Source organism: Drosophila tropicalis, unplaced genomic scaffold (assembly GCF_018151085.1).
Source record: "Drosophila tropicalis isolate 14030-0801.00 unplaced genomic scaffold, ASM1815108v1 contig_463, whole genome shotgun sequence".
Classification (NCBI taxonomy): Eukaryota; Metazoa; Arthropoda; class Insecta; order Diptera; family Drosophilidae; genus Drosophila; species Drosophila tropicalis.
Window position 1 is genome coordinate 3797487 of NW_027172929.1, and position 14230 is coordinate 3811716.

The following is a 14230-nucleotide window of genomic DNA, read 5'->3' on the forward strand; positions in this document are numbered from 1 at the left end:
AAGAACTGCCAGCACTGACAACATTCTAGAAGCTGCTCAACGCACCACAACACTAGTAGCGATGGTAATGTCAATGTTATCAACACTGGTGAAAAAAAGCGAAAAACGCAAAAATTAAAACATTTCTTTAATATTTTAATAAATTACAATAAACAAGTTCAGTTAAAACAATTGCACTAACGAAGCACAAAAGATGACGGGACGCGGAAAAACAGGCAAGGGAAAAGTAGTGCGCGATAATAACCAGGATAACGATATGGACGACTTTTTGGTTTACGCGGCCGAGAAAATTATACAAAAACGCGTTAGAAAGGTAAATAAAAAAAAGAATATGTTGATACAGATAGAAGCGAATGAATGAAATTGCAAATATGCAAAATGCGCATCAAATAATATTCACAACAAGGTCACATGTCCTTGGATAATTTTTTGTTGTAAGGCAGCAGAGGATATCTGCTGGCAGCTGCAGCAGCAACCACCATTTGCTCGCCTTAATGAAATGCACATGTGTATGTGTGTGCGTAGGTAGAGGTGTGTGTGTGTTGGTGTTGTTGTCAGTATGTGGTTGGACTGTCAATAATGAAAAATCCATTAGGCAAATGCAGCAATAGCAAATTACAATAAAGCTACTATCCCCTTTTCTCCCATACATTTCATTTTAAAGGGCACTGTGGAGTATCGTGTGAAATGGAAAGGCTGGAATCAACGCTACAACACATGGGAGCCAGAGGTAAATATCCTGGATCGTCGCTTGATTGATATCTATGAGCAGAGCAACAAATCCTCGGGCACACCCTCGAAGCGGGGTCTTAAGAAAAAGGAAAAGGAACCCGATCCAGAGCCAGAATCTGAAGAAGATGAATATACATTTACGGGAGATGATGTTAACGATGGCTCGGTATCCACACCCACATCCTCCACAAATAATGATATGGACAAAAAAGAAAAGAAACTACACCATCATCATCATCATCACCATCATCAGCACATCAAGTCCGAACGTCAGAGTAATCGTCGTTCCGAATCTCCGCTGACCAGTCATCAACATCATCATCATCACCACCATCAGCAACAACAGCAACAGCAGCAACCAGATGCGAAAAGAGTACGTCTAGATCACAGCAATTCCTCAACATTTATGCCCGAAGCAGATACCAATTCATCTAGCTCCGAAGATCAGCCCTTAATAGGTACTAAACGTAAAGCGGAGGTCTTAAAGGAATCTGGCAAAATCGGTGTGACTATTAAGACATCACCGGATGGGCCAAGTGCCTCTGCTGTAACTACGGTCAAAACTCTGGTACAACAACAACAGCAGCAGCAACAACAACAACAACCTCAATTGCAGATGGAGGCAACTGACGCCACCTCTAATTTAACCAAAGCAGAGCAAATTCCATTGATAAGCTCTGATCCAGCATCATCATTATCAAATGATTCACCATTAAATGATGAAGAAGACGACGATTCCTCATCACACAATCAATCAGCTATTCATCCTCAGCCTCCTTCTACTCCCCCAAACGATGGAAAACAATAATGTAACGAAACTAAGCCAAAAGCAACCTCAAATACTAACACCATTGTCACCAAGAGCATTGCCGCCACGTTTCTGGTTACCGGCCAAATGCAATATATCAAATCGTGTGGTCATAACCGATGTGACAGTCAATCTTGAAACGGTCACCATTAGGGAATGCAAAACGGAAAGAGGCTTCTTTTCGCGAGCGTGAAATGAAGGGCGACTCCTCACCAGTTGCTTGATCATAAAACAAAAAAATCTAAAATTATATAAAACCTCACAAAACTCAACTGTAAATAAATGAAAAGCAAACGAAACGCAACAAAAACAAAACAGGAGACAAAACAAAAATACAACTTAAACAAAGTTGAGATTGAAAATATTTATTTTATTTATTTTTTAAATATAGAAATTAGTTCTGTTGTTTTTTTTTTTTTTAATTGCTTTGTGCAGCAGGCAAATGCAAAATGCAAATACTGCTTTATGTAGCGATTTCTCAATCTAAGATAGATTCAGCAAAAATAGGTATATATATATATATATATACATATGGAGATATATATTTTTCTAAACCTCAAGTGAAAAGTAACTAAAGCAATTGTTAATATTAGCGTTTGACTCTATACAAGTTATCCCTTTCATGCTAATAATATCTTAATTCGATGCAGCCTTACATTAATCCTTGCTTCGAATTATGCGATTTGGTTTTGATTGGTTAAATCTTGTATATCTACAGATCCGAAACATAACTGATTCATTATAAATTTAAAACAAAGACACAAATTGAAATTGAATCGAACAGCAATTAACAGTCTATTCTCATATATTGCTCTCCTGTTTCGTAATACTTTTCTGTTTCAAAATTGAATACAATTTTGTTTTCTATTTAATATTTTTTTTTGTCTATATATATACATATATATATAATCTGGTGCCGACTGATTTTACAATTGATAAACCTCCCAAAAAAGGAAATATTTTAGATTTTAGCTAATTATAATCTCTACTTAAATTAAAATACGCATAAACAGACATATATATTTATATTTTTTTTTTTAATTGTTTATATTTATAAATATAATTTTAAGGAAAAGTTTGTCTCATTAGCTTCAAAACCCATTCTATTCTATATAATTAATTATATTTTTGTCCGTGCAGTGCATGTTGAGTTATAAATATATATATATTATATATTAATATTTAATTAGGATATACAAAACATTAATGAACAGAAAATCAGATTTTTATATTCGAACAAGACAAGAATGAATGGAATTGATCAATTTTGTAATTTATTCTTCTGTGTTCTGCTTGTGTATTTCACTGTTTAGTTTTTATTAAGCTTACTGCTCAAATTCCATCTTAAACTAATGCTAAATACATATACTCAATTATATGTGAACTTTTTGTGTGAAGTTTGTCATTTAAACTATTATTAATTGTAATGTTATTGCCAGTATCGGAAATGTACATATGAAATAAAATTAAATAGAGAAGCAAAACTAAAAACAAAATCATAAAAAATAATTTAGAACTTTCAGTTCAGAATTTTTAAAAAACAGCAAAAGAAAAGTCAGTTATGATGGAGATAGGATAGAAAATAAATAACTTTATTGGATTTTATGTTAGGAATATTCAAGCATTACGATAATTAGCATATCATAAAACGCGATCATTTTTATGTCGATCAAACACTGGACAAATTTACTTCTACCTAATATAAGTCAAATGAAAGTCTGTAGATTGGTTCTAGAGTCGTTAAGTAATGTTCTACATTAGACAAAAAGATTGGTACTATTCAATTTTACAAGTATGCAGTTTCACATCAATATCAATACATATATCAATTTAATGGCATTTCAACTTATTTTATATATCTAGATCCAATGGAACCCTATCTCATAAGGGTCGATACTTATTAATAAACGAATTGATAATTGGTGCCACTTTCTCTGGCTCGTTCAGATGAACATGGTGTGTGCCATCCACTTCGTAATATTCAAATAGAGGATTCTTTTTAAGTTCGACTAATGTAGCATCATAGTATTCCTTTTTCTCATAGTAAGGAGCCTGCAGGGCCTTAATGAATAAATGTGGACACTTGATGCGTCCAGCCATCACCAGGGGTACATCCAAGTGCAGTGTGTAGAAGAGGGAAGTCTTCAGTCGATTGTCCCTTGAGAAGTAATACTTATGTGGCTCATGAGTAGATGGTTTCAGGTTTCGCTGCAGTAGATATTTGCATGCTTCCAAGGACACTGATTTGTTGGATCCCTCGTGCAAACGCGTAACACATTGATCCCAATCATAGGCGGGTGGCTCTTTGTTACTTTGCAAGCGTTTCTCCAGCTTAAGAGTACCTTCCAACCGTTCACTAAGGGCATCCACAATATGCCTAGCACTGCGTATGGGTGGCTTAAGGACATCTAAGCCAATAAACATATCCACTTTATCGGGAAACAGGGCGCTGAAGACAAAACCATTAATTGAGCTCATGGAATGCCCCATCATTGTAATTTTATCCCAGTTATATTCATCCATAAGTCGACGTATGAGTAGAACGTAATCAATTGAGTGATAGGATATTCCTGGCGGCAACCACGAAGAAAGACCATGTCCCGGGGCATCTATACTTAAAAAGGATAAATGGGATGGCAGCAACGGAGCCAAAGTATCAAAAGTTCCTGCATTATCCTGCCAGCCATGCATGCCCACTATGGGACGCACATGCTTGGGACCATACCATTTGCCCGATATGTGACCCCAGGGTACAGGAATCGAGATCTCTTCATACTAAAAACCATAAAAGTCAGTGGCAAGTTCTAGAAAACGTATGTGGCCAAAATACTCACATGTTTGGTTAGCACTTTGAGTGGATTACTTTGACCATTACCATTTGTACTGGAGTGACGTACAACCTTCGTCATCTGTTGGCCCAGTTTAAGGAGACTTCTTTGGACTTTCATTTTTGTGGTTATTTGGATTTGTCGTCTTGCCGTTGGTAAGTTAAATAACCAAGCAAAACTAATTCGTTCACTTTGCCCTACGATATCGTTATGTCTGTGATTTCATCAGTCATTGATGCAGATGATAAGGCAGGCGGCAGCTCTCTTGCCGTGACGCGGCTCTTTAGATAATGAACTTTGATCTCTGTTTGGCGTAATAGTAAATGTTTTCTATGCTGTTTAAGATTCTCTAATAAGGTTGTTTTGAGTTGTATTAAATATGTTGAGCGCTTATTTGTAGTATTTTACAACACTGTTTGTTTATGCGTAAAAGATTGTGAATTTACAAAAATTTACCAAAACAAATTTGTTCAAAATACAAAAAATGATTTGTGTAACAGTTACCGTTAGTTAATATCTTTATAAATGCATTGCACAAACATTTTACTTTAAGTTATAGAATTACAAATTGAGATTACAGATTGTCGATATCATAGGAAACTATCAAATTCGTGTCACGCATAAACGTGATTCTCATTCTCTCTCTCGCTGTCTGTCTGCCGCACACTTTTGTTCAAGCTCAACAGCTGATTACTTTGTTTCTATTTGGTTCTGTTTTTTGGGTATTATTTCGCATCATTTTTCCGCTATAATAAATCAAAATAATTTGCATAGAGCATATCCAGCTGTATTATGTCCAGATTGGGCCACAGTAAGTAATGGATCGATCCATACAGACTGACTGACAAGGGAGGCGAAGGCGGAAACCTTGACCTTAAGCTTTTTGATTCGATGTTGAGACGCCAATGGGAAAAGGGGAAATTAGCATTTTGCATGGAAATATCTACAACAAATTGTGCGATGCCGATGCCGACGCCGCTGTCACGATATTGATTCTCTTTTTTGATTGTTTACTTTGCTTTTGCATTACCTTTCGCGCTAACGTTAACTAATCGCCCTCGCCCGCTAATCGCACACAAAAGCCTGATAATGATAAGAACCTAGAGAGCTTCCATTTGGACCCATAGCTAAACTTTGGAACTGGGTTAAAAAGAGAAATAATTCGTATTCATATTTTTGCTTGCATTCCTCGATTGGCTATTCCAGAGGCTGGCAGTTTTAAAATGGATTTGGATGAAGTCTCAAACGGCGGCGGTAGCAGTGGCTCAGCCGGCGATTTGATTCACCGTTTTCGTCATGCTGGAGACTTAACCGGCGAATCAGCAACCCGCCAGGTAAGTAAATAGACTTTGAGCCCTCAAGGTAATTGCCGCATACTTAAACTGGTTTTTCGTTTAATTGTCGGTTTGCAGTTTGCTGAGATTAGCATTACAGTGCCCTGGGGTCACATCTCTGGAAAATGGTATGGCCCACAAAATGTTCAACCGATTTTGGGTCTACATGGCTGGCAGGATAATGCAGGAACATTTGATCTTCTAGTGCCTTTACTAGCACCCGATGTGGCTTTTTTGGCCATAGATTTGCCTGGTCATGGTCTATCGTCTCGTCTGCCGGATGGTTGCTATTACAATTCTGTGGATAATTTGTATGTGATTCGTCTCATTATGAAGCAGTATAAATGGGAAAAAGTCTCCCTAGTGGGTCATTCCATGTCCTCGATTATATGTTTCGTCTTTGCCGCTGTCTTTCCCGACAAAGTGGACATGATAATTGGCATTGATGCCTTAAAGCCACATCAGCGACCATATCCATCGGTCATACGCACCATGGAGACCCGTTTGGATGAGTTTTTGCGTGAGGATGAACGGAATCGCAGCAAAAACGAGCCACCAAGCTACACATATGACGAACTGATTGAACGTGTGTATATTGGTACCTTTCATTCGGTCAACAAGGAGCACTGCAAGCATATAATGGCTCGTAATATACAGAAATCGGGCAAATATCCAGATAAGTATTTCTTCTGTCGTGATCGCCGATTGAAGTTCTACAATTATGCCATTGGCTCGCAGGAACTATGCGTTGAAATGGCACATCGTATCACCTGTCCGTATCTCTTTATTAAGGGCACTCAATCCTCATATTTTGAGGATAAGAAATATTATGATGAGGTCCTAGAGATACTGATTAAGAAGTCCAATTTTGAGTATTTAGAGGCAAATGGCTCACATCATATGCATATGAATAATCCAGAGGATATCATTGGACCGGTCAATAACTTTATACAAAAATTTGGCCCGGCAGCTGCGGCAGCGGCAAGACAAAAGGCCAAGGAGGCCGCAAAGGAGAGCAAGCTCTAGTAGTTGAGGTCAACAAATCGAGCCTTGTTTACAAGCTGTGCACAGGATTGCTCTTGGTTACAGCAAAACTGTCTTAATTTTTTTTCTTTCTTATATGTTTGTATGTATATCTATTTAAAGATTGTTGATTTTTTACATATATATATATATTTATGCATACATGTACATGCCCAAGTGTATGTAGATTGTGTGAGAGATGCTATAAATATACCTTCCAAGTATATATACATAGGTATATATGTACTTACTTATGTCGCGACGCAACCAAAAATTTTATCCGACTCACATTGTGAAGGATACTGAACAAACGAGAGAGGGAACTGGTTAGGCCAGTTGGTAATATAAAGCTTAACCCTTTGAAGGTCTACTCTATAATAATTTGCCAATAATTTATTAATAGGGACTCCAAGCTGGTTATTGACCGACTAAATAAGCAATTTATATTCCATTTTCAGGGCGAACCCTTAAACCGAAATACTATTTATTTATAGTATAAAGTATTTTAAGGCTGGCCTTAGTTTTAAAAGGATATTTTTGGATTTTAAGTTTTGAGTCTGAGGGTCGCAGTTTTATTTAAATTAAAAATATTACTTATCTGATTTCTTTGTACTATAAGTTTCACGAGTGAGGTGACAGTGTATGCATATCTAAAATGGAATCTCTTTATGAATCAATGTAAAAAAAAATGATTCCCCTTTTGGGTTTTTATACAATTTAAAAAATACATAAACCTTGAATGGGTTAAAAAGTATTTTAAGCAATAAAAAGTAGATGCCCGATTGGCCCGGTGGTCATCCGACTACCGATAGCCGCCGACTCTTACGTGGTTTGACTGCAGGGAGCCCATAAAAAGCCAACAGTTGACCTACATTTGTTATTAAGAAGAATTCCCCCGCTCTCTAGCCACTTGAACTCCCGAGTTTCCAGCTTCTCTCTATCTCTGTGTTTTACTCTCTTCAATGACAGCGAAAGTGTTAATAACCCGAAAACCTGTTTCAACTTTTTAGCGGCAGCAGCATCTTCTTCTCCTTGTCTGCCCCTTCCTGTGCTTGAAACCAATTCCAGCAATTTGTTGCATCATATTTCTAGACTCTTTCTTGGCAACATCATTTCGGTTTCAGTTCGCTTCGGTTTCGGCTTTGACTTTGGCGGTCAGCTGTCCGATTTACATGGAAATGACTTTTTAAATACATTTTTCATACCAAAATGAGACAAGCAAAAACATCAAAGAAAAAAAAAAAGGAAAAATTTAAGATAAAATAAAGATTCCAAAGTAACTAGTTGGCCCTGCAAGCTTCCACATAAGTATGTTATGCATAAATTTAGCATTTCTGATGATATGTGTATATATACAGATAATGCTCCGAATGCGACTAATTTCTGTATGATAAATGATCACACAAATGGTCATTTAATTTAGCGTAAAATTTTTTCAATATTGGGAATTGGCTTAAAGTTCATTTCGTCAATGTAAAATGAGGTTAGGCGGCTTGATTAATTTTAGATCTAAATCAATGAATATTTTGATGTAATCATCTTTGAAAACAATCGGTTCAAAGATTGAGGACAGATGGATATTTATGAATGAACTCGAATTGAATTTAAATTTTATGATTGAACTTTTGATAAGAGAATTTATGACATGTGTACGAGATGAGATGAGAATTATGAATGAATGTTTCTTTACGTTAAAAGAAAAGGCCAAGAAGCAAAACGAATTCTTTAAGTGAGTGTAAAAGGATACAAAGTTTTTGGTATTTTGTTAAATTTTTATTTTGTGCATTTATTTACAAGTTGAATATATTTTTTTGTTTATTATGAGCTGGCTAAAATCCTGGAAATTTAGCCCAAAAGATTTCTTGTGTTGACTAGGCGCTATTTTGAAGGGCAATAGCACTCGACTTACTTCTACACTTGTGGATGGGTAGAAATATATTCCAACGCCCTCACGATAGCCTCTGGAATGGGTGGAGGTGTTGGCAAATGAGAACCAGATGGCTGGAATCCATTTTCATCTGCAGTATAGGTCAATGAGACTTGGTTTCCCTCTGGCGAGATGAAAGTAAAGGCACCGGTAACTCCATTGGCATTGCCAGCCTCCTGAGTTTGTATGCCATTGCTAGTCTCAAAGGCATACTGAAAGTTACCATCGGCATCGGGCTCAGTATTCTTCGAGGAAAGAATCGAAGCATCTTTGTTAATATTATCCGCATGGACCAGCGCCACGACACCAACGAGCAGAGTAATGATTGACTGTAGAGATTAAGATTCACATATATATAGATATATATTGTTAATGAATTGGTCTTCTGTGTGTGTGTGTGTCTGTTCACTCCTTACCAGTTTGAACATCATGTTGCTTGTACTATTCTCTAATGAACACTGTTTAGCTGATCTTCAGTGTCTGAGGCTCTTATATAGAGGCAGAGGCAGACTTTTTTGTGGTATCTCCGAAGTCGACGTCTCTAATCTGGCTACGAGCAGCGCCGTTTTAGACTAAATATCAAACTTAATATGTAGTTTGAGCAGCCAAAAAAAAAAAAAAAAACAAATATATGGAAAAAAAAGCGAATGGTGAATAAAAATTAAAAATATTTAGCTCAAAAACGCTGGCAAAATAATAATGGCAGATGATTGTCAGGCAACGAAGATCTGATACACTAACTGAAAACGAAATCCATAAGTTTTCAATGAAATTAGAGACTGGCCCAATTAATTGATGATATAATATACATATATATAAATGTCTTGAATCTCCTAAAATCTCTGATCAAATAATTGTTAAAGATAATTACTTTTAAAGGACTTGACAAAAGCTAAATACTGAAGAATAAAAGTCGAAAAGTTGTAGAATCAAATGGGTCTTTATCTACTTGAATTATATAAAATATTGTCAAGGATTTGATATATTTAAACAACATTTTTATTAAATAAAGGGTATTCGGAAAACAGCTAATGGAAACTGATAACCAAAAACTAAACCGAAAATACCATTTGAACCCATTCAAAGTGGCTGCTGTTAAGTTCCACAAATCTGCACTTAATAGTTAATAGTTTTTTACGATTTAATGACGCATGTCACCATTAGTTTGTGTGTGTGTCGGTGTGTGTGTGTGTGTGTGTGTTTTTTCTTCTTCAAGATTTAAAGACGCCCCTGTCAAGCCAAGCTTTTGTGTGTGTGTGTGTGTGTGTGTGTGCGTCTCCCCTCATAAATCTGAAAGCCCAAATGGAACAACAAAAAAACTACAAAATTCCAAATTAAATTTTGTGTAGATTTATCATCAGTTTTCGATTTCAATTTCAGTTGAGGGGGAGAACCAGTTGAATTATTTAATTAAGAGAGGCAACAACAAGTTCACATGAGGCTTATTAGCATACAAATTTGTAGCTGAAACATAAATTAAAAGTCATCTAAATAGCAAAACACAAAAAAGAGGCCTAACACCCAACACCTGACCAACAACGCTAATGAAATGGTGTCCATCAATCCTCCGAATCTCAAACTCTTTCGGGCCTCCAAACATGTGCCAAAAAAACAAACCAAACCTTAATACAGAATCTCTTGAGACATTCACAAAATTTGAAATCGAATGGAATTTCAGAATAAAAAAAAACAAAATAAAACGCAAACAAGTTTAACTATTTGATGATTTTTTTTTTTTTTTTTTTTTGTGATTTTTATTCTAAATTCAACAAGTATTTAAAATACGGGAGTACGATTGGAAGATGCGACCAACGAAATGATGGTGTGTCCAATGCGTTCCATTAAAATTAAATTTTATGCAAAAAATAAATGACTTTCAATTTTATTTGAATTCAATTAATGGTCTCAGGATGAAATCCGTATTGGTTCACATGATAGATAATTTTTAATTCTCTACCATCTGGTAGGGTATGTAGAATGTGACGAGGAATTGTTGTTGTTGTTGTTATACATTTATCCACATCCACATTCTCTATGCATTTGCTTTCAGTCCTTGGCATGGGCAGAGGCAACGCCATTATCTGAGCCACCATGATGATAATAACTAGAATGCACTTGATCTAATTTAAATGGAATAAACCATTGATTAAAAATCTTTCCGCAATTCGAAACTTATGGAAAATATCTAACCATTTTATTATATATATATATGTTGACAACAAATGATCTGTTACTTTAATAAACAAATTTTTTAACTGAAAGATTTTACAACCGCCTGTATAGGATATGATTTTTTTTTAAAGATTTCAAGTAACTTTGTGAAATTTTATAATTTGTTTTCTGATTTGTATCTACTAACTTTCGCTTCATAATGTGTGGATCTTATTTCCATAAATTCTATATCCGATTTAGTAAATAGCTTAAGCTTAAGATCATCTCAAACAAGCATCTTATATAATCGGAACAAGAGTATATAGATTAACGATCTTAATTAACAAAATAATTCTATTCTTGAAAAACAAAATGAACAAATGTAAATCTTTTGATAACACATGATAGAGTCATATTGACATGAATATAGTCTTATCATACGATATCAAATTATGTAAATGGGCAAAGTTAACAGATTTTGAATTGAATTGAGTTGAAAATAAACAAATGTGTGACTTCCATTGGCATTGTCATTGTCTCTCTCCCTTTAAGAGGAAGTAATTTTAAAGGCTTTAACTTATTATTGTCTTTTCGAGCACCTTTCTTAATTGATTTGTTTTCCGTATTGACAGATGATATTAGCAATGGGAACTACATAGAAACACATACATACATATGTATGTATGTGTGTCTACTAGTATTTTTGCTAATTTCTTGCGAAAAGCATTTTCAATCATCAATCAATACTGAAAACCGAAACAAAACTGAAGCTGAACTTCACCTCAGATACACACACACACACAGATACTCTCTAATGAAGCAATACTGAAAGGTAGTTCCGTCGGGGATAGTGGAAACGATTGTGGATAACGAATAATTTTTTTTTTCTCTAATGAACTTTATTAGAGGAGGGGGGGAGTAGTTATCTATGTACATAGATGCAGATGCAGATGCGGTTGACCTTGTGAATCTTCGAAAAGCTTTCCAAAAGGTTGATCCCCAGAGCACCTGCCACTCAAATTTGAATCAAAACTAAATTAAAAGTGGGCCCCTTGGGCGCCACCATTGAACGTTGTAAGAGAAATCAAAATAAACCGAAACATTTTTGGGTTTTTTTTTTTTTTTGTTTTTCTATATTTGTTTATAACATTTAGTTAAATGAAACCGAAACCGAATTACCGACACAAAACTTAAATTGTTGGCAAATGACTCATGTTTTTTTTTCTTCAATTTTTTTGTTGTATATTTTCTTTTTGTTTTTATAAGTAGAGTTGATCATTGTTTCATTATGAAAATATGATAATACGAAATGAATTTTAGTTGTTGTTTCCATTTTTTGTTGTTGTTGGATCTTTTTTTTTTATTTTTGGCAATTATTTGTGTTGCTCCCTTTAGCAATTGGAACCTGTTTGCTGCTTGGGTTACATGCTCCAATCGAACTTCATATAAAAGCCACTCTTCAGCTAACCAGAGTAAACAGTTGCCAAGTGATCTTCACTGACTTCTTACGAAACAAGATTTAGCTTCCCATCCAACATATCCAACATGTACAAATATGTAAGTGACAGATCCTTTCTAGTCTCCCACTCTGCTCGATTTGACCACTTGAACTTGCTATTGCAGCTGTTTTGCCTAGCTCTGATCGGGTTTGCCTGTGCCGATAATATCAACAAGGATGCCCAGATCCGTAGCTTCCAGAACGAGGCATCCGATGCTGAGGGCAACTATCAGTTTGCCTACGAGACCAGCAATGGCATACAATATCAGGAGGCTGGCAATCCCAATGGAGTACGCGGCGCCTTGGCCTATGTCTCGCCGGAGGGTGAGCAAATCTCATTGAGCTATACGGCCGATGAGGAGGGCTATCATCCAGTTGGTGATCATTTGCCAACACCGCCACCAGTTCCCGCTTATGTGCTGCGTGCGTTGGAATACATTCGCTCACATCCACCAGCACCGGCCCAGAAGGATCAGTAATAAGATGTGCATCTCCAATTGGCCACCAATCGCCCCTCCCCTTCCTTCAGCCCCCCCAAGTCATTATATTTCTTCGTTTTTTTTTTTTTTTTTAATTAGTTTGTATTGAAGGAGACATACTCACATCGTTGTAGTCATACGTAGTTATCGTTAATAAATTGCAGAAAAAAAAAAATAATTCTATTTATACATTTCTCCAAACGACCTCCCCTTCAAACCGATTCCCCATCAAGTTTCGCCCCTTCGTAGTGCCCCACATAACATGGTAATTTGATTATAATCAAATTCAAAAATTATGACGCGCAAAGAATTCTTTTAGATTAAAATATGACATATGGAGTAGGAGTGAATCTTGAACGAAACAAGACAAAAAGAGGAAACCAATAACTTGTTTCGCTATCTACTATGTACATCTGGCTAGAATCGAGAAGAAAGATGTTATGCTAACGAAGTGAATAGTGGTTGGATAATGTGATAAGTAGTCCAAATTATAATTAAATACTAAATAAGTATGTTAATATTCCAGTCTGTCTACTTTCTTGGCCAAAATCTGATGCAAGCGTTCTGAATGCGTCAATGAAATCGAATGTGAACGAATGTAATGGGATCCATTTTAATTAGTCTGTTGAAATTTAAATAATGATTCTCTAAATATCTTTTTAAGGTCGAAAATTATCTTTCTAAGAGGCTGACAATGTTATCCTTTCTTTCTTGGATTATTCTTCGTTTCTGTTAATACCCAAAACCCCTAGATCCGTCCCTGGATTGTTTAAACTAAACTGATCATTTATAGTTTTGTTTTTTTTTTTCTTTAGAATTCACTAATTCAATTCAAATTATGCCCATTAAAAATGGTAGAGCTTATTGTTGATTAGCATTAATTTTGGATTTATATTTAACTGTAGCTCAATTAGCATTACTTTTTCCAATGGTAATTAAAAGAGTAATGACCTTCGCTCTGTTGCACTTGCAGTAATGTTATGTCAATTTTACTTACGGGTTTCAAATCAAATAAAGAGAACAATTTGCATATGTATATGTATGCATGTAAATTTATGATTTAATCGATCGATAAAACGATTGGATTTATAAATAAGTTCGTCTATAGCCGAACTTGTTTCTAGGCATTTTGGCAAATGGTTTCATTCTTTTGATAACAAGTCGGAGGAATGTGTTTGCGGTCAGCTACCCGGAAAGAAAAGCGAGAGAGACACACGTACGCATCCAGTTTTATGAGTTTTCAGTATCTTAGAATATATAAATATAGTAATAAGTGTATATTAATCAGACAGACAATAGAAGAGAACGCAACAAAAAGAAATCAGAAATAATATGAACAATATGATGATGATGATGATGATGACGATGTTGATGATACGTAGGATGGTATCATTGAAGATTGAAGATGGCTATGGTTATATATATGTAGATAGTGTAGATAGTGTAAGTC

The 14230-nt window shown here is 35.7% G+C and overlaps 5 protein-coding genes across 5 annotated transcripts; 3 read left to right on the plus strand and 2 right to left on the minus strand.

The window, feature by feature from the left end:
• Window positions 1–46: 46 nt before the first annotated feature.
• On the plus strand, window positions 47–3024 carry Pc (Polycomb). Its single transcript, XM_068286709.1, is given in 4 exon segments — window positions 47–313; window positions 665–1513; window positions 1515–1718; window positions 1720–3024. Coding segments are annotated over 4 exon segments (1218 nt in total). The 5' UTR covers window positions 47–193; the 3' UTR covers window positions 1765–3024.
• An 81-nt stretch (window positions 3025–3105) lies between these two features.
• On the minus strand, window positions 3106–4769 carry LOC137574417 (probable serine hydrolase). Its single transcript, XM_068286713.1, has 2 exons — window positions 4375–4769; window positions 3106–4315 (listed from the first exon to the last, which is right to left on the minus strand). The coding sequence occupies exons 1-2, from the start codon at window positions 4486–4488 to the stop codon at window positions 3422–3424; spliced, it is 1008 nt and encodes a 335-aa protein (XP_068142814.1). The 5' UTR covers window positions 4489–4769; the 3' UTR covers window positions 3106–3421.
• A 265-nt stretch (window positions 4770–5034) lies between these two features.
• LOC137574523 (probable serine hydrolase) lies at window positions 5035–6959 on the plus strand. Its single transcript, XM_068286870.1, has 3 exons — window positions 5035–5179; window positions 5575–5702; window positions 5781–6959. The coding sequence occupies exons 1-3, from the start codon at window positions 5161–5163 to the stop codon at window positions 6726–6728; spliced, it is 1095 nt and encodes a 364-aa protein (XP_068142971.1). The 5' UTR covers window positions 5035–5160; the 3' UTR covers window positions 6729–6959.
• Window positions 6960–8636: 1677 nt separating this feature from the next.
• On the minus strand, window positions 8637–9083 carry Cpr78Cc (Cuticular protein 78Cc). The gene is made up of 2 exons (XM_068287139.1): window positions 9069–9083; window positions 8637–8981 (listed from the first exon to the last, which is right to left on the minus strand). The coding sequence occupies exons 1-2, from the start codon at window positions 9081–9083 to the stop codon at window positions 8637–8639; spliced, it is 360 nt and encodes a 119-aa protein (XP_068143240.1).
• A 3216-nt stretch (window positions 9084–12299) lies between these two features.
• Window positions 12300–12829, plus strand: LOC137574631 (pupal cuticle protein Edg-78E). Its single transcript, XM_068287009.1, has 2 exons — window positions 12300–12360; window positions 12427–12829. The coding sequence occupies exons 1-2, from the start codon at window positions 12349–12351 to the stop codon at window positions 12778–12780; spliced, it is 366 nt and encodes a 121-aa protein (XP_068143110.1). The 5' UTR covers window positions 12300–12348; the 3' UTR covers window positions 12781–12829.
• The last annotated feature ends 1401 nt before the right edge of the window (window positions 12830–14230 follow it).

Bases quoted from the DNA above. Each gene is read 5' to 3' on its own strand.
- LOC137574417 (XM_068286713.1), bottom strand. From the start codon at position 4,488: ATGAAAGTCCAAAGAAGTCTCCTTAAACTGGGCCAACAGATGACGAAG. The intron at 4,316-4,374 runs GTGAGTATTTTG...TATGGTTTTTAG, and splicing joins TCAAAGTGCTAACCAAACAT to TATGAAGAGATCTCGATTCC.
- LOC137574523 (XM_068286870.1), top strand. The intron at 5,703-5,780 runs GTAAGTAAATAG...GTCGGTTTGCAG, and splicing joins GCGAATCAGCAACCCGCCAG to TTTGCTGAGATTAGCATTAC.